The following is a 23,253-nucleotide window of genomic DNA, read 5'->3' as shown; positions in this document are numbered from 1 at the left end:
AATAGGCTGAGAGAGACTGGACTAAGGACTTGTTGGCCTGTTGTAAGGCAGGTCCTCACCAGACATCACCGGCAACAATATCGCCTATGACAGGACTGGCAAAAAGTGCTCTTCACTGACGAGTCACGGTTTTGTCTCACCAGGATGATGGTCGGATTCACGTTTATCGTTGAAGGAATGAGCGTTACACCGAGGCCTGTACTCTGGGATCAATTTGGAGGTGGAGGGTCCATCATGGTCTGGGGCGGTGTGTCACAGCATCATCGGACTGAGCTTGTTGTCATTGCAGGCCATCTCAACGCTGTGCGTTACAGGGAAGACATCCTCCTCCCTCATGTGGTACCCTTCCTGCAGGCTCATCCTGACATGACCCTCCAGCATGACAATGCCACCAGCCATACTGCTCGTTCTGTGCATGATTTCCTGCAAGACAGGAATGTCAGTGTTCTGCCATGGCCAGCGAAGGGCCCGGATCTCAATCCCATTGAGCACGTCTGGGACCTGTTGGATCGGAGGGTGAGGGCTAGGGCCGTTCCCCCCCAGAAATGTCCGGCAACTTGCAAGTGCCTTGGTGGAAGAGTGGGGTAACATCTCACAGCAAGAACTGGCAGATCTGATGCAGTCCATGAGGAGGAGATACATTGCAGTACTTAATGCAGCTGGTGGCCACACCAGATGCTGACTGTTACTTTTGATTTTCATCCCTCCTTTTCTCAGGGACACATTATTCCATTTCTGTTAGTCACATGTCTGTGGAACTTGTTCAGTTTATGTCTCAGTTGTTGAATCTTGTTATGTTCATACAAATATTTACACATGTTAAGTTTGCTGTAAATAAACGCAGTTGACATTGAGAGGACGGTTCTTTTTTTTTTGAGTTTATATATATATATACACACACACATCTTGTGCATGCAGGAAGTATTCAGACCCCTTGACTTTTTCCACATCTTGTTACGTTACAGCCTTGTTCTAAAATGTATTAAATAGTTTTTTCACCTCAATCTACACACGATACCCCATACTGACAAAACAAAAACAGGTTTTTAGAAATTGTAGCAAACGTATAAAAAAAAGTACTGAAATATATAATTTACATAAGTATTCAGACCCTTTATATTCAGTAATTTGTTGAAGCACCTTTGGCAGCGATTTCATCCTCAAGTCTTCTTGGGTATGACGCTACAAGCTTGGCACACCTGTATTTGGGGAGTTTCTCCCATTCTTCTCTACAGATCCTCTCAAGCTTTGTCAGATTGGATGGGGAGCATCGCTGCACAGCTATTTTCAGGTCCCTCCAGAGACGTTCGGTCGGGTTCAAGTCCGGGCTCTGGCTGGGACACTCAAGACATTCAGAGACTAGTCCTGAAGCCACTGCTGCATTGTCTTGGCTGTGTGCTTAGGGTCGTTGTCCTGTTGGAAGGTGAACCTTCTCCCCAGTCTGAGGTCTTGAGCGCTCTGGAGCAGGTTTTCATCAAGGATCTCTCTGTACTTTGCTCTGTTCATCTTTCCCTCGATCCTGACTTGTCTCCAAGTCCCTGCCGCTGAAAAACATCCCCACAACATGATGCTGCCACCACCATGCTTCACCGTAGGGATGATGTCAGGTTTCCTCCAGACGTGACGCTTGGCATTCAGGCCAAAGTGTTCAATCTTGGTTTCATCAGACCAGAGAATCTTGTTTCTCACGGTCTGAGAGTCCTTTACGTGCCTTTTGGCAAACTCCAAGTGGACTGTCATGTGCCTTTTACTGAGGAGTGGCTTCCATCTGGCCACTTTACCTTAAATGCCTGATTAGTGGAGTGCTGCAGAGATGGCTGTTCTTCTGGAAGGTTCTGCCATCTCCACAGAGGAACTCTGGAGCTCTGTCAGAGTGACCATCGGGTTCTTGGTCACCTCCCTGACCAAGGTCCTTCTCCCCCGATTGCTCAGTTTGGCCGGGCGGGCAGCTCTAGGAAGAGTCTTGGTGGTTCCAAACTTCTTTCATTTAAGAATGATCGAGGCCACTGTGTTCTTGGGGACCTTCAATGCTGCAGACATTTTTTGGTTCCCTTTCCCAGATCTGTGCCTCGACACTATCCTGTCTCGGAGCACTATGGACAATTAATTTGACCTAATGGCTTGGTTTTTGACATGAACTGTCAACTGTGGGACCTTATATAAACAGGTGTGTGCCTTTCCAAATCATGTCCAATCAATTGAATTTACCACAGGTGTACTCCAATCAAGTTGTAGAAACGTCTCAAGGATGATCAATAGAAACAAGATGCACCTGAACTCAATTTCGAGACTCATAGGAAAGGGTCTGAATACTTATATAAATAAGGTATTTCTGTTTTTTCTATTAACCTATTTTTGCTTTGTCATTATGGGGTAATGTGTATAGATTGATGAGTAACATTTTTAATTCAATCCATTAGAGAATAAGGCTGTAAAGTAACAAAATCTGGAAAAAGGGAAGGGGTCTGAATACTTTCCGAATGCACTGTATGTCTCTATATATGTATCCATTTGAACCCATACCCCAGTATTGTCCCTTTCTGACATTGAAGTGAAAGTGGGTTACCCATGGTGATGACTGGGGCCTTGTTGTTGACAGGAAGCACCGTCACGTTGAGGTCGTAAACAGGAAGTGTCCCGTGGAGAGGTACGGGTGGTGGCAGGGCATCTCCATGGCAACAGCTGTCCATGCCCCCTGCTTCTCCGTCCGACACGATGAGAGTGACCGAGTCAGACACGGGACTGGCTCCAATCTCGCCCCCTATTAGTCAGAGGAAAACAGGAAGTTAACGTATGTAACAGTGTGTTCACTGGTTACTGGTTGATAGACCCATAAAGGGGATGATAAAGATCACTATAGTTGTCAATTGTACACAAGGGCCAACCAAAATTTTACTTCTGCTTTATTTTAACCCCTCCCAAAGACACACATACAGTTGAAGTCGGAAGTTTACATACACTTAGGTCGGAGTCATTAAAACTTGTTTTTCAACCACTCCACAAATTTCTTGTTAACAAACTATAGTTTTGGCAAGTTGGTTAGGACATCTACTTTGTGCGTGACACAAGTAATTTTTCCAACAATTGTTTACAGACAGATTATTTCACTTATAATTCACTGTATCAAAATTCCAGTGGGTCAGAAGTTTACATACACTAAGTTGACTGTGCCTTTAAGCAGCTTGGAAAATTCCAGAAAATGATGTCATGGCTTTAGAAGCTTCTGATAGGCTAATTGACATCATTTGAGTCAATTGGAGGTGTACCTGTGGATGTATTTCAAGGCCTACCTTCAAACTCAGTGCCTCTTTGCTTGATATCATGGGAAAATCAAAAGAAATCAGCCAAGACCTCAGAACAAAATTGTAGACCTCCACAAGTCTGGTTAATCCTTGGAAGCAATTTCCAAACTCCTGAAGGTACCACGTTCATCTGTACAAACAATAGTACATAAGTATAAACACCATGGGACCCCGCAGCCGTCATACCGCTCAGGAAGGAGACGCATTCTGTCCCCTAGAGATGAACATACTTTGGTGCGAAAAGTGCAAATCAATCCCAGAACAACAGCAAAGGACCTTGTGAAGATGCTGGAGGAAACAGGTACAAAAGTATCTATATCCACAGTAAAACGAGTCCTATATCGACATAACCTGAAAGGCCGCTCAACAAGGAAGAAGCCACTGCTCCAAACCCGCCATAAAAAAGCCAGACTATGGTTTGCAACTGCACATGGGGACAAAGATCGTACTTTTTGGAGAAATGTCTTCTGGTCTGATGAAACAAAAATAGAACTGTTTGGCCATAATGACCATCGTTACGTTTGGAGGAAAAAGGGTGAGGCTTGCAAGCCGAAGAACACCATCCCAACCGTGAAGCACGGGGGTGGCAGCATCATGTTGTGGGGGTGCTTTGCTGCAGGAGGGACTGATGCACTTCACAAAATACATGGCATCATGAGGCAGGAAAATTATGTGGATATATTGAAGCAACATCTCAAGACATCAGTCAGGAAGTTAAAGCTTGGTCGCAAATGGGTCTTCCAAATGGACAATGACCGCAAGCATACTTCCAAAGTTGTGGCAAAATAGCTTAAGGACAACAAAGTCAAGGTATTGGAGTGTCCATCACAAAGCCCTGACCTCAATCCTATAGAAAATGTGTGGGCAGAACTGAAAAAACGTGTGTGCGAGCAAAGAGGCCTACAAACCTGACTCAGCTACACCAGCTCTGTCAGGAGGAATGGGCCAAAATTCACCCAACTTATTGTGGGACGCTTGTGGAAGGCTACCCGAAACGTTTGACCCAAGTTAAACAATTTAAAGGCAATGCTACCAAATACTAATTGAGTGTATGTAAACTTCTGACCCACTGGGAATGTGATGAAAGAAATAAAATCTGAAATAAATCATTCTCTCTACTATTATTCTGACATTTAACATTCTTAAAATAAAGTGGTGAGCCTAACTGACCTAAGACAGGGCATTTCTTCTAGGATTAAATGTCAGGAATTGTGAAAAACTGAGTTTAAATGTATTTGGCTAATGTGTATGTAAACTTCGGACTTCAACTGTACATGTGCAGGTTGGAGCAGGGGGCTGCCACACTGGGCGCCCGTGGAGCAGTTGTTGTGGGGTGTTAAGTGCTAAGATTTGATACCAGCAACCCTCCAGCTGCCAGCTCACTTCCCACCAGATTTGTCCTGTCAGACCCGGGATTCGAACGGGCAACCCTCTGGTTCCTGGCTTGCCTCTCTAACCTCTAGGAGTCAAAAGTTGAGTTGACTCTCAAACTCTTTCTCTTCTTTTGGAAGGCACTAGGTTAATTCAGCGGAGTCCATTGCAATTACATATGCCTTCTGGTTAAACCAGACTAAATGCTACGATCAAATCAGGCTACCTATGGATTGCGCTCATGGATAAAACATCTGGATTTTTAACAATTGTTTTCCCCAATGATCCACACCTAGCCTGGCCCCATATCTGTTTGTGCTGTCTTGTCGACTCCTATGGTCATTGTCCTATGGTCATTGTCCTAAGGTCAATGGCGAAACAGCAAAAACAGATCCGGGATCAAGCTAATCCTCACCTGTGTGTATGTAGTAGATGAGCCCCTGCAGGATGTCCTGTTGGGAGAACTTGTCCACAGTAACCCCCCCTCTCTGCAACTCCCCCCTGGCAGGGGTCCGGGCCAGCATGTAGATTAGCCTGGCATCATCACTGTCTGCGTCCGTGGCAAACAGGTACTCAGCAGTGACCTGAACCAGGCCCCCTTCCTCACAGATCAGCCCGCCACGCAGCCCTGGTCCTAGTTGGGGGGGCTCGTCATTCACTGGTAGGATCTGTGTAGGGGGAGGGTGGGGAGAAGGCCACAATGGAGCAAGAGAAAGATGGCATTCGCACTTTCTACTTTTCCCTTACATTTTCCATTTTCCTTTCATACCTAGACTACACTAGCGTTCAAAAGTTTGGGGTCACTTAGAAATGTCCTTGTTATCCATGATAACATACATGAAATGAGTTGCAAAATGAATAATACATATAGTCAAAACGTTAACAAGGTTATAAATAATTATGTTTAATTTAAATAATAATTGTGTCCATCAAACTTTGCTTTCGTCAAAGAATCCTCCATTTGCAGCAATTACAGCCTTGCAGACCTTTGGCATTCTAGTTGTCAATTTGTTGAGGTAATCTGAATAGATTTCAGCCCATGCTTCCTGATGCACCTCCCACAAGTTGGATTGGCTTGATGGGCACTTCTTACATACCATACGGTCAAGATGCTCCCACAACAGCCCAATAAGGTTGAGATCCGGTGACTGTGCTGGACGCTCCATTATAGACAGAATACCAGCTGACTGCTTCTTCTCTAAATAGTTCTTGCATAGTTTGGAGCTGTGCTTTGGGTCATTGTCCTGTTGTAGGGGGAAATTGGCTCCAATTAAGTGCCGTCCACAGGGTATGGCATGGCGTTGCAAAATGGAGTGATAGCCTTCCTTCTTCAAGATCCCTTTTACCCTGTACAAATCACCCACTTTACCACCACCAAAGCACCCCCAGACCATCACATTGCCTCCACCATGCTTGACAGATGGCATTAAGCACTCCTCCAGCATCTTTTATGCATCTCACGAATGTTCTTCTTTGTGATCCGAACACCTCAAATTTAGATTTGTCTGTCCATAACACTTTTTTCCAATCTTCCTCTGTCCAGTGTCTGTGTTCTTTTACCCATCTTAATATTTTATTTTTATTGGCCAGTCTGCGATATGGCTTTTTCTTTGTAACTTTGCCTAGAAGGCCAGCACCCCGGAGTCACCTCTTCACTGTTGACGTTGAGACTGGTGTTTTGCGGGTATGAAGCTGCCAGTTGACGACTTGTGAGGCGTCTTTTTCTCAAACTAGACGCTCTAATGTACTTGTCCTCTTGGTTAGTTGTGCACCGGGGCCTCCCACTCCTCTTTCTATTCTGGTTAGAGTCGGTTTGCGCTGTTCTGTGAAGGGAGTAGTACCCAGCGTTGTACGAGTTCTTCAGTTTCTTGGTAATTTCTCGCATGGAATAGCCTTCATTTCTCAGAACAAGAATAGACTGACGAGTTTCAGAAGAAAGTTCTTTGTTTCTGGCCATTTTGAGCCTGTAATCAAACCCACAAATGCTGATGCTCCAGATACTCAACTAGTCTAAAGACGGTCAGTTCTATTGCTTCTGTAATCAGAACAACAGTTTTCAGCTGGGCTAACATAATTGCAAAAGGGTTTTCTAATGATCAATTAGCTTTTTAAAATGATAAACTTGGATTAGCTAACACAACGTGCCATTGGAACACAGGAGTGATGGTTGCTGATAATGGGCCTCTGTACGCCTATGTAGATATTCCATAAAAAATCTGCCGTTTCCAGCTACAATAGTCATTTACAACATTAACAATGTCGACACTGCATTTCCAATCAATGTGATGCTTTTTTAATGGACAAAAAAACAACAATTTGCATTCAAAAACAAGGACATTTCTAAGTGACCCCAAACTTTTGAACGGTAGTGTATATAGCCTACTCACCTGGACTGGTAAGAACACATGAGCAGAGTTGACACCATCAGTTACTGTTAGACCAACAGTGTCCTCCACAGTCTCAGAGTCATCATGGATGTACCTGCAATGAGACATTTTTTTTTTTTTTAATGGACATAGATTGGGTTGCCGTGATTAACCTCAAACGAAACCAAATCCTTACACGGGCTGCCTCCCTCTATCGTCTAGCCCCCCTTATCGTGCCACTATATGTCCCACCTGACTCGGAGACCTCTCAGGTCTTGGAGGATGAAGGTGTCACCCTGGCGGAGCTCTCGCCCCTGCAGCTCCAGCTTCCCGTGGATGGGCGTAGTCTGCACCCCTACTCTGAGCTTGTCCTCCAAGCTGTCCCCGTCCCGCACCAACAGGTGCTCCTCCGTGAAGAAGGCCCCTCCTCCTTCCTCCACTCTCAGTAGGTTGGTGAACACCTGAGGAGGTCCAGGATAACGAGATAGAAATCGATGGAGGTAGAGATAGAAACAGAGTTGATAGAGAAAGAGAATGGTAACGGATTCGTTTGGTGCAGATACCGAGTGGAATGGATTTTCGCATTTGAAATGTTTCAATGTCTATGTCACGGTTCTAAGACCGTCAATACCAAAGCAGTTCATAAAAGACACTGTTCACCTTCATGACTAGCATTTATCTTTTTTTCTTCCTCATGTAACATGGTGTTGTTGATAAATATTTCACTTGACCAGAGAACCCCCCCCCCCCACCTCAGGAGCCTGGTTGTCCACAGGAGTGACGGTGACGTTGAAGAGCAGGTCAGTGGTGGTTCCACCGTGGTGGTCACTCACAGAGAACAAAAACTGGACAAACAGTGGCTCTGGTCCGATGTCCTCGATGGGGGGCATGTACCCCACCTTCATGTGGTTGACTGCATGCTGACGGACACAACACATGTTGCTGCGTGAGGTTAAGTAATAATAGGCATTTGTAATCAAAATGAATATACCTGCACACTACATGCATGTCAGTGTATTGGCGCAGTATATTGGTGAGCGTACCTGGGTGAATGACTTTAACACAGGGACCATTGGGTCTTTCTTCATGGAGTGGGTGCTGTCTGTGTAGAATAGTCGCCCTGCATCAGGTAGCCTGCAATCAGGGCCACAAACACACTCTGTTAGACGGTGCTAATAATTCCCATTTATTTAGGCTTGGGGCGTGATTGTGCTGGTACAAATCCAGCAAAATGAAAATTGTATGATTTTCATTTTGAAGAGCATTTTCCCTTTAAACGTCATAAACCTCATGCAATAAACAATACATCTGAAACCATATTTATTAAGCACGCATTGGCCTCAGCTAAGCTGGTGACACAGCCACAGTAAAGTCCATGAAGTGAACAACCATGTTGTGACTACGAGAGAGAGAGAGCGAGAGAGAAAAAGAGCGAGAAAGAAAAAGAGAGAGAGAAAAGTTGTACTGTACCCTGGCCGTGTGCGGCTGAAGCAGGGTGTGGTGATGAAGAAGGAGAGGTCCGTGTCTGGGTGCTCTGTGTCCCTGAAGTGGATGTGACTCTGGGTCAGGTAGACCACGTCAGTCTCCCTCACCGTAACCGAGCGAACGCTGCCAGACACCTCCACCGGAAGCTGGTCTTTGACTGGAAAAACGTGGATCACCACAGTCTGTGTTGTGGTTGGAGGGCACAGAGGACAGCACAATGGAATATGGAAAAAACGGAAAACAATGGAATATGGAAAACGGAACGTTTCAGACAAATAGATATTTAAAGGGGTTGTAATATAAACATATGATCCCCAAAATATTTTTTCTCCCAGATGATATTTTGGCCTGTCACTGTATTCACTGCCTTACCATCGACTTCTAGTTAAAATATCCCCAATTTCAAGTATTGCAACGTAACAGTAATGTGCCATATGGAATATCGGGTTTAGATCTTTGCACGCTTACGTGTCTGTGGGACAGGTTTGGGGGTTGATGGCTGTCTGAGAGGGTGAAGTCGAAAGTGTCCTCAAAAGACTCCTCTCCAGAGTGTCTGTAATAGACCAGCCCCATGAACAGATCCCTCTGCAGGAAACTCTTCACTGGCACGCCTATAGGAAATCACAACCCAGGCATCAACAGAGACATCGAATGCATAGAATGGGAATTTCCTCAATGCAAGATAGTAGATACAGAAGGAGAGCAAACTACCCATCTCATGTTTAAGGCCTCATCAGACCTCAACAAACACAATCAATGTAGTTCACACACAGGTTGAACCTAACTTGCTTAACCTGTTTGGGCTGCAGGGGCAGTATTGAGTAGCCGGATAAAAGGTGCCCATTTCAAACGGCCTCGTACTCAATTCTTGCTCGTACAATATGCATATTATTATTACTATTGGATAGAAAACACTCTCTAGTTTCTAAAACCGTTTGAATTATATCTGTGAGTAAAACAGAACTCATTTTGCAGCAAACTTCCTGACAGGAAGTGGAAAATCTGAAATCGATGCTCTCTTCTAGGGGCTGCCTATTAAAGTCCTAGATATTTATTAGTTTAGATGCACTTCATACGTCTTCCACTAGATGTCGACAAGGAGTGAGAGAAGAAATGGAGTGTGTAACTTGATCTGGACTCGAATCATAGCTCTTGGCATGACGTGTCACCAGTTTCCTGTTTTCTGGAGAGCGCGAGGAGGGACCTGGATTTGCCTTCTGATAAGCTGTCGTTATGGACGACTAATATCTCCGGCTTTGATTTTATTTGATACATGTGACAATATCATCGTAAAGTATGTTTTTTCAATATAGTTTAATCAGATTATTGAAATTTTTTCGGGAGTTTTGCCGGGTTCCGTTCTCTTCCGTTTGTTGACATGGAGAGATTCGCGTCACTTGGCAAGTGTGCTTGCTAAATCGAGAGGGAAAAAGGCTGTTCTAAATCCAAACAACGATTGTTCCCGACAAAGGACCCCTTGTACAACATTCTGATGAAAGATCAGCAAAAGTAGGACCCATTTTATGATGCTATTTCATATATCTGTCGAACATGTTGTGCTAGTCGTTTGCGCCCAGCTTTTGGGTACTCTCTCGCTATACCTAAGCTGTATGTCGTAATGAAGTTATTTTTAGAATTCTAACACGGCGATTGCATTAAGAACTAGTGTATCTATCATTTCCTATACAACATGTATTTTTTAGTTATGTTTATGAATAGTCATTTGGTCAGAATATGTGTGTCAGAAAAAGTGTCAGAAAAATATCCGGACGTTGTGGGAAAAAGTAGCTACGTTAGCACAATGTATAACCACTGATTTCAGCTCTAAATATGCACATTTTCGAACAAAACATAAGTGTATGTATAACCTGATGTTATAGGACTGTCATCTGATGAAGCTTATCAAGGTTAGTCAAAAATTATATATCTTTTGCTGGTTTGTTACGATCGCTAACCTTTGCTACTGGGGAATGGCTTGTGTTTCTGGCTATTGTGGTAAGCTAATATAACGCTATATTGTGTTTTCGCTGTAAAACACTTAAGAAATCGGAAATATTGGCTGGAATCACAAGATGCCTGTCTTTCATTTGCTGTACACTATGTATTTTTCAGAAATGTTTTATGATGAGTATTTAGGTATTTGACGTTGGTGTCTGTAATTATTCTGGCTGCTTTCGGTGCAATTTCTGATTGTAGCTGCAATGTAAACTATGATTTATACCTGAAATATGCACATTTTTCGAACAAAACATAGATTTATTGAATAACATGTTATAAGACTGTCATCTGATGAAGTTGTTTGTTGGTTAGTTTGGTTGGTTCTTGGTTAGTTAGGTTGGCTTTGTGCATGCTACCTGTGCTGTGAAAAATGTCTGTCCTTTTTTGTATTTGGTGGTGAGCTAACATAAATATACGTGCTGTTTTCGCTGTAAAACATTTAAAAAATCGGACACGTTGGCTGGATTCACAAGATGTGTACCTTTCATTTGCTGTATTGGACTTGTTAATGTGTGAAAGTTAAATATTTCTAAAACATATATTTTGAATTTCGCGCCCTGCACTTGAAGTGGCTGTTGTCATATTGATCCCGACTTAGGGCTTGCAGCCATAAGAAGTTTTAAATGCCAATTCTACGGGGTTGGACTATCAGTAACCAGGCAATTAAAGCAATTCAGTTTTTCTATACAATTTGTGATGATATCCTATTACCTGGCTGTTGTGGGTGGGCCTTCTTGACCACCTCTCCAGCGCGGGGGAAGGTGAGGAGCTGGTACAGGATGTAGTCATCACTCGAGTCCAGGTCGGAGGCCAGCAGCATGTACTCTTCCACCAGCACCTCGCCGCCCTCCTGCACTTCCAATGCCACATTGTTGATAAGGAACGGCGCCGTGTCATCCTTGGGCAGGATGTTGATGGGGAACTTGTGGCGGATGCTGTGGCGCCCGTCTGTGATGCGGAAGACAATGTGGTCGCGGGTGGTGTCGCTGTCCGAGTGATGGTAGACAACCACACCCTCTTGTAGGTCCCGTATCCGGAACATAAAGCCTTTACCACCTGGGAGGAGATGTTCGAATGAATGAATGAATGAATGAATGAATGAATGAATGAATGAATGAATGAATGAATGAATGAATGAATGGATGAACGAATGAATTGGAAAGGTGACTTTTCTTTGGAGGATTTTTTTCTCATTTATGTAGGCCAGTGAGATTCAAATCAACTGATTTTGGAATGTATTTGTTAAAATGTTTTGTTTTTTTTATGATATTTTTTTGGTTACAAATTTGGGTCACTATAGCGTGTAGTATGTCCTCATGGTAACACTTTCTTTGACGTCCAGTGTCATAACACGTTATGACATGGTCATAACCATGTCATAATATTTCCTAACAGCTGACAAAACTTGTCATAACATGGTCGTAACACTCATGGCCCATATATTTACACGTGGTGACATATATTGTGTTATTTTATCGCTGGTTATGACACCTCCAGTTGAAGTTAGAAGTTTACTTACACCTTAGCCAAATACATTTAAACTAAGCTATTCAAAATTCCTGACCTTTAATCTTAGTAAAAATGTCTGTCTTAAGTCAGTTAGGATCACCACTTTATCTTAAGAATGTGAAATGTCAGAATAATAGTTGAGAGAATGATTTATTTCAGCCTTTGTTTCTTTCATCACATTCCCAGTGAGTCAGAAGTTTACATACACTCAATTAGTATTTGGTAGCATTGCCTTTAAATTGTTTAACTTGGATCAAACGTTTCAGGTAGCCGTCCACAAGCTTCCCACAATAAGTTGGGTGAATTTTGGCCCATTCCTCCTGACAGAGCTGGCGTAACTGAGTCAGGTTTATCAGGCCTCCTTGCTCGCACATGCTTTTTCACTTCTGCCCACACATTTTCTATAGGATTGAGGTCAGGGCTTTGTGATGGCCACTCCAATACCTTGACTTTGTTGTCCTTAAGCCATTTTGCCACAACTTTGGAAGTATGCTTGGGGTCATTGTCCATTTGGAAGACCCATTTGCGACCAAGCTTTAACTTCCTGACTGATGTCTTGAGATGTTGCTTCAATATATCCACATAATTTTCTTGCCTCATGACGCCATCTATTTTGTGAAGTGCACCAGTCCCTCCTGCAGCAAAGCACCCCCACAACATGATGCTGCCACCCCCGTGCTTCACGGTTGGGATGGTGTTCTTCGGCTTGCAAGCATCCCCTTTTTTCCTCCAAACATAACGATGGTCATTATGGTCAAACAGTTCTATTTTTGTTTCATCAGACCAGAGGACATTTCTCCAAAAAGTACAATCTTTGTCCCCATGTGCAGTTGCAAACCGTAATCTGGCTTTTTTATGGCGGTTTTGGTTCTTCCTTGCTGAGCGGCCTTTCAGGTTATGTTGATATAGGACTCATTTTACTGTGGATAGAGATACTTTTGTACCTGTTTCCTCCAGTATCTTCACAAGGTCCTTTGCTGTTGTTCTGGGATTGATTTGCATTTTTCGCACCAAAGTACATTAATCTCTAGGAGACAGAACACGTCTCCTTCCTGAGCGGTATGATGGCTGCGTGGTCCCATGGTGTTATACTTGCGTACTATTGTTTGTACAGATGAACGTGGTACCTTCAGGCGTTTGGAAATTGCTCCCAAGGATGAACCAGACTTGTGGAGGTCTACAATTTTGTTTCTGAGGTCTTGGCTGATTTCTTTTGATTTTCCCATGATGACAAGCAAATAGGCACTCAGTTTGAAGGTAGGCCTTGAAATACCTCCACAGGTACACCTCCAATTGACTCAAATTATGTTAATTAGCCTATCAGAAGCTTCTAAAGCATTACATAATTTTCTGGAATTTTCCAAGCTGTTTAAAGGCACAGTCAACTTAGTGTATGCAAACGTCTGACCCACTGGAATTGTGATACAGATTATTTCAAAACCCCACATTTATTCAATTATGTTATTTCCCTGCCAAGAAGTTTCCTTTCATTTAAAAGTTTGTTTCCTAAGTTATTTGTTGTTGTTGTTTAAAAAAATAAAAAAATAAATCATATTTTAAATAACTTGCAGAAAATGACACTGCCATGAAGCATTATGACCATCATATCTGCTCCTGAAATCTGCTCCTGCATTCATCCCAGTCATCAACAACAGCGCATTGGGCTAGGTGCATGTCTGACATCAATATGTTCTGCAATTACAATGATCATTTAATATGGTTCATTTCAGAAAATGTTAAATAACAACCACACTGTTGACAAGTAGGCTACGGTGTAATGGGATGTTTTGCTGGTGTGGTAGGTTCTGGGGGTTTTGACACTCTTATGTAGGTGTCATAACCAGCCATAAAAGAATGCAATATATGTCACAAAGGTCTAAATATAATGGTCATGACAGTGTTATGACCATATTATGACAGGTTATGACAAGTTATGTCAGCTGTTATGACATGGTTATCAAATCAAATCAAATGTATTTATATAGCCCTTCTTACATCAGCTGATATCTCCAAGTGCTGTACAGAAACCCAGCCTAAAACCCCAAACAGCAAGCAATGCAGGTGTAGAAGCACGGTGGCTAGGAAAAACTCCCTAGAAAGGCCAAAACCTAGGAAGAAACCTAGAGAGGAACCAGGCTATGAGGGGTGGCCAGTCCTCTTCTGGCTGTGCCGGGTGGACATTATAACAGAACATGGCCAAGATGTTCAAAAGTTCATAAATTACAAGCATGGTCAAATAATAATAATCACAGTAGTTGTCGAGGGTGCAGCAAGTCAGCACCTCAGGAGTAAATGTCAGTTGGCTTTTCATAGCCGATCATTAAGAGTATCTCTACCGCTCCTGCAGTCTCTAGAGAGTTGAAAACAGCAGTTCTGGGACAGGTAGCACGTCCGGTGACTGTATCATAACATGTTATGACGCTGGGTGTCAAGTAAAGTGTTACCGGCGCCATGTATTGTAAGTTAACCCCACTATAGCATATTAAGGCTAACCATACAGTACATCAGGAAATTGGTTACTTGGATATTTGACATGGTGTTATGAGAAGCACCCTAAGGTGGACATCCCCCACTCTTGCCAAAGCCACTTCATGTTTTCATTTATTAATGATTTCTCACAAATAAGCATTTTTTATAATGTTGGATGCATATTGTCATTTGGAAATAACAAGTTTCGCTTTTGCCTAAAGGCACTACGCGCTGGCTCAGGCTTTTCCCTGTTGCTGAAAAACAGAGAGGGAAAGATGGCGTCCTTCCCAGGCTAGCGTGCTGTGGCGGCTGCCCAACGCGACGATGGCCCACTCCTGCTTGCCAGGGAGACAGAAGGGCAAGGTCACAAGACAGATTGAGTGATGAATGGTCGCGCACAAAACCTCATTAGCAGCAACTTTACTGCGGGGGAAATGGGGGAAACGGCTACAAGTCCAACGGAGAAACAACTTGGTAATTGGGCCCAAAGGTGGCAGTGGGCAGCAGGCCCAAAAACAAAACAAAAAACACAGGTTCCCAAGTCGGAGGACAGTGTGGAGTATGAAGAAACAGTCAGGCAGCTTTCCATTTGGCTGAAGGCGTTGGACCAAACGTGCTCTGACACTCCCCAGCGTCGACGTCCCGAGTCGGAGGTCAAGGGTGAGCAATTCCCTCTGCCCGCCAAGTCCTCCAGAGACACTGTATATTGGTGGGCCAGAACTCTCACTGAACTGAGTGGAGCCATGAAGAAAATTAGCAAACAGGTTCTGATAAGGGAGAACGGGAGCCAAAACTTTTGGTTCCGTTTTTTTCCCTCGCTCTCTATATATCACGGGGGGGAGGCGTCAATCAGTATGAAAACGACCCCCCCCATCCAAATAACAACAACATAAACAGCAATTAAAGTGATAGCGGGATGGGTGTGGGGGGGACGGTTGTTTGAGCAGGTGCTGCTGTTCATCGGATGGCCCTACAGGAGGGAATGGGATGGAGTCAGTGGCCGATGGGAACTGAAGTTAGTCCAAACTGGAAACTACCGAACTGAAAGAAACCACCAGCTCAGCCTCTCTGTAAGGGACTAGCCTTCTACACAGCCCAGATTGACAGAGCAAAATGGTCCCTTATGAGTCATTCAAAACAATAACCAAAGCCACCACTGTAACCGAACACGTCACCACTGTAACCTCAATAAAACCACACAAAGCATTTGCGCTTCTCTCTCACTGTCCAAAGTAGCCATGAAAGGTTACGTCCCTAGCCTTGTCTGTCGTCTTCTCTCTCTCTTAAAAAAAAAAACAGGTCTGCGCTTGGGACAGCGCATCTGCTCTTTGTGCACAGTGGCATGAAATGACATAAGTCTCCCCAATCTGCTTCACTCAGGGCCTGTGCAAACAAAGGCCTGTCTCCCCGTGCGCTGGAGTGGAAGGACAGACGCCGGCACGCTGAAGACAGCTTTGTGTGCGAGGGCCCCTGGCGAAAGTGGCAACGGCCCATTTTACACCTGATTAGGAAACACATGCAGGCCACCTCACATATGCTTCGGGAGCCGCGCCGCCGTCCCCAACGGATGGGAAACACATGGAAGCAAAAGGGCGGAAAAGGGCAGGCGTTCCTGGGAATCTTCAGGGTGGCACTCCAGATACCAGCACAGAATTCCAAGGAAGGGTTCAAAAATTTGTAATTATTTTCCAGAATGTTCTGTGATAAGGAAGTGCATCAACGATTCAACAAATGTTTTGGTTGTGCATTCTTTTACTTTGTATTGTGACATTTTGTCATTTACTTTGAATAGTGACAATGTCTAGTTTTCATGTCTCATTTTCCATATGTGTCATATCAAGAAAGTTCTATGTTACAGTTCTATCTGCAATGTTCTGAAAGTCTCACCTAACTGAACCCACCCCATCTGACCTCTCACCTCTGACACTGAGTCGTCCATGCAGAGGTCCGTCCACGGCCACCAGGTAGACAGCATCAATGTTGTCACTGTCCACGATCTGGAGATCCTCCCAGGTGATTGGCCGAGACTGACCCTCCAACAGATCCAACCCTGCCAGGATAGGTTGGTATCAGCATCCTGTCTTTATCAGTGTATTTTTATTTATTTTTATTTTTATGATTTATTTGACCATTTAAAAACATAATTCAGCCACACAAGTGGATAAACTGAATGAACACCTTATTTCCATTGTGGACTCAATGTACTGATATGTCTGACATGCCACTATATACCACATACAGTAGCCTACAATACAGACATAAATACAAGCTCCTCAATGGGTTTGCATCATTCGATCTCTTATGATGGCAATTTGTTTGCAATTCAATGTGATGTTTTGATGTGAAGATACCCATGTTCCACGAGACTCTGGGTGCGTTTGTCTCAGCTGCTCTGATGGAGAAGTGAACCATAATGGGTGGGCTGGCTACATAGGAACCGTCAATAGCCTGGAACTCAACCTGCAGGAAATGGAATAGCATTAGTTTAATATTACGTTTCCACTCATTCTACAGCTACAATCTCTCTAAATGTGACTTTGAAGATGAAAAAGGCACTGGAAAGCATTTCTCATTAACCAGCAGGCCAGCTCAGTAGAAGCTTGGCTTGGCTCGACTTGTCTTAGCTTGGCTCAGTGGTGTGAAAAGGGCCCAAGAGCTCTATTGCTCCACCTCAGTACCTCATAGTTCCTCCTCCCTGTATGACTACTATTGGGCGGCTGGTAGGCTATCTTCATCTCGTGTAGGTCCTGCCAGATGAAGGAGTGGCAGGTTTTGGTGTGGTCGTCCAGGTGGGCGATGTAGCCCTGGGCGGGGGGCTTTGTCACGTTGAACACCAGGCGCTCCTGGGGGGTCTCTCCGTCCTTGGCGTCCAGCGCGGCCGTGGTCAGGGGGGTGAGGATGAACTGGTCCGCCTCCAGGATGAAGGAGGCCATGAAGGCGGCCTGCGGAGGCTGGTTCTGCATGGCCCCATGGATCAGCACGGGCAGCCACACAGCCTCCGTCTGGTGGGCAGACAGAGGTTAGTGGCATTGAATAGGTTAAACACACCTTTCTTTTCTAATGAGATACTACTTAAAGCTGGAATTGAAGGGGGAAATAGTGCCACTGGTCGCCACAGGCACATTTGTTATTGTTTTTGTTTAGTTGACAAAACGGAGGTGAGCAGCGACATTAATATCTTGTATTCTGAGAACATGGCAGCCATGTTCTGTGTATGTTTGGTAGGACGTTGATGGAATATTCTCCTAACCCATAGAAAACTGGACACAGGAATGTTGTTGCAACCTTCCCATGAAACATGTCTAGAACATTAATATTGAATATTCTGAGAACACGGTAACCACGTTCTGGGTGATTTCTGTTTGACATTAAGTGAATGGGTCTCTTGGAAACGGTCCTTACACGTTACTGACCTAATGAGATTCTTAAGAGAACGTTCTCTAAAGTTGTGGGAACGCTTGTTGTTAGATGTGAAACGACTCATCCCATTCAGCATTGTGGTCTGTATCATCCAATCACAGAGCAGATACAAGTCATGTGACCACTGCACTCATTCGCTAAATATCTTTAGGTCCCGCTCCCCTTAGTGACTGTTGTTAGTCAAGCATGAGCCAAATCCCTGGATTCTACCACAACTACACAGAGAATTGCCACAAGAAATTGTATTATATCCCTAAAATAAACCATGAGATCTGTTAGCGAACAGATGGTGGCACTCGATAGCACTGTCACAGGCGTAACCTGAACTTGTAGGTCCCGTTAGAACAGACCCAGGGCCTGTTTCTGCGGGCCAATCTTTTTTCTTGAGAGGATAGTTGTGGGGACAGAACATAATTATAAATAATTTTTACACTGCAAATTGTCTGCAAGAAGCCCAAAACAGATATAGTATTTGACAAAAACATAATCATTTTAAACCTCGATTACATTACGATTTAAGCGTGGGAATACTTGGGAAAATATTTAAAATAGCTATGAGATGATTTCCTGGTGATTTTTAAAATCAGCCGCGGGATGAATTTGGCTCGCGGGCCGACTATTGGGGAACCCTGCCATACAGTATGTTACAGTTACAGTAGTCTCTTACCTCCAGCAGTGCTCTGGAGGCCTGGTCCCGTAGCTCCACTCTGATAGGGATGTAGTCAATCTCCGGAGATGGGGGACTCAGGTGCTGGTACTTCAGAGCCAAGCTGAGGAACTCGTGGCAGGTGGCTTTGAGGAAACGCACCTCCTTGGTGCTATGGAGGCAGGGCTTGTTTCCTGGACAGGGGTCTCCAGTTTGTCTGCCTTGGGTGAATGATCGTTGGGAGACGTATGTCAATCAATGGAAGTTTACCTGAGGCTTGTTAAATATACAAAGCAACTACGGAGAAGAATCAAAGAGAGTGGCTTTGCAAAATCACGTTCAACACAAGGGACAAAAAAGTGAGTGACAGTGTTTGATTCCTTTGCTGTACATGTTCAGTAGTATAAATTATCTGACAGGACAAAAGCTCCCAGATGTGATGCCATACGAATGTAGGATCTTAATTTGAGCCAGTTTGCTACAGCAGGAAAATAATCCTGCAGCAACAGGAAATGTGAATTATTATGTGGATTATAATTAATAGATATTTTTGTAGGGGTTGATGCATTTTTCTTGAGGGAACATCAAATCTGCCATTTTGTTAATACATCTTAGGAAATTACAACCTTCAGATGCCTTTTTAAACCTCAAACACACTACAAGTTTTAAAGGTCCTGCTTTGCAGGAAAGTTCTCCTGCAACACGGTGATCAAATTACGATCCTACATCTGTAATGCCAGTCTGGATCTAGGCCAAATAATTATACAATAACTAAATCGCTGTGTCTATAAGACTGCATTGATAATAGGCCTACTGATCCAAATTCTGCATCGGATCGTCCATCCCTGCCACGAGTGAACCGGGATTCGAACTCATGTTCACAACAACACAACATACTCACGAAGCACCTTCAATATCATTGCATTTCCAACGTGTTGACCAGTAGCGGGATATGGATGATGCTATGCTTTACCTTTCCTCAGCCCGGGGTCCTCCTCGGTCACCAGCTGCCCCAGGGAGGGTACACTGGTCTCTGGGGTGAGCAGCCGCACGGTGCAGGCCACGTCGGGCTGACTGCGGATGCTAAGGACGCCGCCGTCGATGGCGTTGGACAGGCCGTAGAACTGGGGGACCACCAGGGGAGTGCTGCCCAGCTCTACCAGGCTGCTCTCAGGTTCCACCACAATCATCCTCAACACCACCGTCTCCACCAAGGTGTCGGAGACTGTGAACCTGAAATAAGTTGGAGCATACTCATCTCGACTACTTTTGAGATACGAGAACGTATTATGACAAACTTTGAATTTGGAGTGCAATCAATAAAACTCAAACAGCACCGTGTCTCAATGCATTTCTGGTGGGACCTCACTTTTTTGTTTAAGCCCAGCACTACCACTACCATCTATTTTCCAGCCTTGTTTTCATTCATCTCAGTTAACCAAGTGTGACGTGTGCTAAAAGCATTATAAATAAAGTTGTAATTTGAATGTGTGTGGTCCTACCTGTATACTCTCAACATGACTGTGTCTTCCTCCAGCAGGGGACTGCCATTATGGATGTACTTCACTTCGTCAGGCAGGAAATGGCAGTCAAACACCTGCAACAAAATCGGCCACGACACCGTTACACTTCACATAACTAGACAGCAACACACTGATATAGAGCACGCACAGCCACACAGTACAATACCCTGTTAAAATAGCTACACATTCTAATAATGTGTTGTAGTTCACATACACTGTTATAGCATGTCATACACCTGTGGATATATTCTGAAGACTGCAATGGGTAGCTAGTAAAGAAGCAGAAGCAAAATGGCCTCTTTGCTTTAGATTTGCTTACATTTGTTATCATTGAAAAGTAACGGACTAGATCCTCTCACCTGAGGAGTGAGTTTCCCTACTCTCTGAGTCACCGGCTCATTGAGCACCACCTCCACCTTACAGTCTGATGTCTGGTCCACGTTGAACTGCAGCTCCTTGTCTGTCACAAACACAGACCTCCCCCGGCCAACCTGGACCCCTGAGTTCACCCGCACCAGACTCTGCTGGGCGCAGGCATGTGGTAGGACAGCCATCAGGGTCAACAACATCCAGGAATGGACCCCGGCCACCGCCATTTTGGCTCAATGTCTGTTGGTTTGTTTTCTGTGGCAGGCGCTCAGAGCTGTATCAGGTGTTTTGATGGAGGCCTGAGAAAGGGTTTTATCACAAAACAATGAGCCAGATATTTCACCGGATGTATAAATGCGAAGCATCCGGTTGGCGTTTCCACTCACTACCAAATATGGTAATGAGAGGAAGCCCAGTGGCCGGCAGAGTGAGAAGATGGAGCGAGATGGACTTTGGCCGACATTCTGCAAATTTTCTCATTGATGAAACATTTGATCTCTATACAGTTTTCTGTTTGCAAAACTAAAATCTGTAACAAACAGAGTGGACTGCGTTTTTAAGACTTTATCCTTTGTCAAAATTCCCAAAAAATGGCATTGTTTAGAAGGAGTGCAAGGGCGAATTGAGTTATGGCACACACGCACTTCACAGAGTAGGCGTTCCTAAACAGAAATATGCAAATAAATGCTAGAACGAACCAATAGGATCTAACTAGCTAGTGCTTGGCTCTACCCACCTCCTTGCTTGTTCTGCCCACTATGATTAATTTGCTCCCATTGGAAACGACAGGCTGTGGTCTATCTTGGGTTAGTTATACAAATCTTTGGTTTTACGGTGGGGCTTGATGTATAGGAGGCACAGAATGGACTGTACACAATCAGGCAGTTTCTCTAGTCTTTCAATGTCTCTCAGATACCTTTAAGACGATTGCCTCAGCAATGGCCGACTTTCTTGTTCCATCTCCATCTAATAGTCAGCAAAACCTGAAGGAAAAAGATGAATAAAACTCTCCAACACAAAGTCTGTCTATAATCAGCCAGCAGTCAAACGCAGCCAGTAGTCTACTCTACAGGCGACTCGCTCCGGAAACGCCTTCATCCTCCATTTCACTTCAAAACAAGCCCCCATTGCAGGAAACAAGGGGTTAATCTTTGTGACCCCAGCGAGGTGCTGGAAATGGCATCGGGGGGCGGGAGGATCAAAGGGGGGGGGGGGGGGGGGGGACTGGAGCCCGCGTGTGTCACTACCCATTCTGCCAGACGTACGTTACATCGTTAGCGTAGTGAAGGCTAGCAGCCTTTCATCTATCAGCCAGACAAAGGTAGGCTAGGACCATAGAAATAGAATGACTAGAGAGTCTATTTCTATGCTAGACTCAATTTCTAGACTTTGAGCAGAGACGACCAGCACAGTAAAGAGAACGAGTAGAAAGATTGCTGGTAGGCTAGAATAGGTCTGTTAACATTTCGCCAGCTGTTTCTGTTGTCTGTAATTAGTCGCTGTAGCTAAATCGAAAACATATTTGTTTAGTTGGGCAATTGTTAGGCAAGCTATACCTCCTCATAGCCCTCTAGAAGAAAAAAAAACTGAAATGTATCTGGATATTTCTAAGAAGACACCTAGGCTAATTTATCGGGTGTGTGGTAGATTCCTCCAGTTTCATTATTGAGAGGGAGACAAACAAACAAAGTAGATCGACGCTTATCATTTCCCCTGCCTATCTACGTGCACTTAACATTAACATGACATTAATAACAACTGGTTAACTTGAAGGGGAAGTCCAGGATTTTACAACTTAATGTAAGCACAGCGGAAACGGAAATGTTTGTGTTCCCGTGTGGATGTCTGTGTTACTGCAGCAGTTAATGTCTAAACCATACATCCTTAGAGCAGAGTCATTAATGAAGAGTGGCGTGGCATTGTGCAACGACTTTTCCGTGCTCAAGAGACGGCAAAACCCTCCAGAGAACGTTTCCAGTAAACCTCCACTGCTATAATTGTTAGTCGTAAGTGTTAGAAGCAGAAAAAGAGAGAGAGAGAATAAAAGAGAGCAATCCCTACTTTTACCGAAACTAGCCAGGAGGTAAGGCTCTTATCATAGTGCGACAAAGTGCTGGAAGTGTGTGTGTGTGTGTGTGATGCATGCAGCCGTTGGCACATACCTGCAGTTGGAGCTGTCCTAAAGGTCCCTTCTCCGGGAACCATCTGCACACGCTCAGAGAGGAGGGATCCTGTCAACTCACACACACACACACACACACTCACAACCCTCCTGAAACCACGCCGTCACTGGGAAAACTCTGGCATCCCAACACAAAAAAAGGACCACAGCCGAGACAAAACACAGGGGAAAGACCTGTGAGATAGTGAGAACAAAAGCACACACACACAGGGTTCTCCACGTCTGTTAGAGGTCGTCTTCCTGCCAGACTGTTGGGAAGCACACAGAGAGCGTGAAAGAGAGGGAAAGAAAGAGGGAGAGAGGGAGAAGGGGAAAGGGAAGGGGGAGAGGGAAAAACTGCTTAACCTCAAAAACACAGGAAATGTGCGGAGCAGTTCCAAGAGTTTTACTTCTCTATCGCTCTCTCCTGCACTCACAATCCCAGATGTTCTTATTCCCCAAAGAAGACAAACCTCAGACCCCACTGCAGTCAAAGAGAGCGAGAGAGAGAGAGGGGAGAGAGGGGGAGAAGGTGAAAGAGAGAGGGGAAGTGAGCGGAGGAGAAAGATAGTGAGAGAAAGAGGGAGAGCGAGAGACGGAGAGAAAGGAGAAAGAGAGGCCCTGATTTGGTTAG

The 23,253-nt window shown here is 44.4% G+C and overlaps 1 protein-coding gene across 1 annotated transcript in view; it reads right to left on the bottom strand.

Annotated features, from left to right (window-relative positions):
• frem1b (Fras1 related extracellular matrix 1b) overlaps window positions 1-20,685 on the bottom strand; it is a 60,430-nt gene extending 39,745 nt beyond the window's left edge. The window contains 15 exon segments of the mRNA XM_039003075.1: window positions 2,567-2,761; window positions 5,089-5,341; window positions 7,061-7,154; window positions 7,292-7,500; window positions 7,792-8,173; window positions 8,510-8,706; window positions 8,993-9,135; window positions 11,234-11,578; window positions 16,419-16,550; window positions 16,852-16,960; window positions 17,179-17,502; window positions 18,588-18,787; window positions 19,540-19,799; window positions 20,069-20,163; window positions 20,449-20,685. Coding sequence (XP_038859003.1) covers window positions 2,567-2,761; window positions 5,089-5,341; window positions 7,061-7,154; window positions 7,292-7,500; window positions 7,792-8,173; window positions 8,510-8,706; window positions 8,993-9,135; window positions 11,234-11,578; window positions 16,419-16,550; window positions 16,852-16,960; window positions 17,179-17,502; window positions 18,588-18,787; window positions 19,540-19,799; window positions 20,069-20,163; window positions 20,449-20,685 — 3,175 coding nt within the window.
• Between the last annotated feature and the right edge of the window lie 2,568 nt (window positions 20,686-23,253).

This window comes from Salvelinus namaycush, chromosome 10 (assembly GCF_016432855.1).
Source record: "Salvelinus namaycush isolate Seneca chromosome 10, SaNama_1.0, whole genome shotgun sequence".
In the NCBI taxonomy this organism is placed as follows: domain Eukaryota; kingdom Metazoa; phylum Chordata; class Actinopteri; order Salmoniformes; family Salmonidae; genus Salvelinus; species Salvelinus namaycush.
Note: the sequence above shows the minus strand (reverse complement) of the source record. Positions and strands in the feature narration are given on the sequence as shown.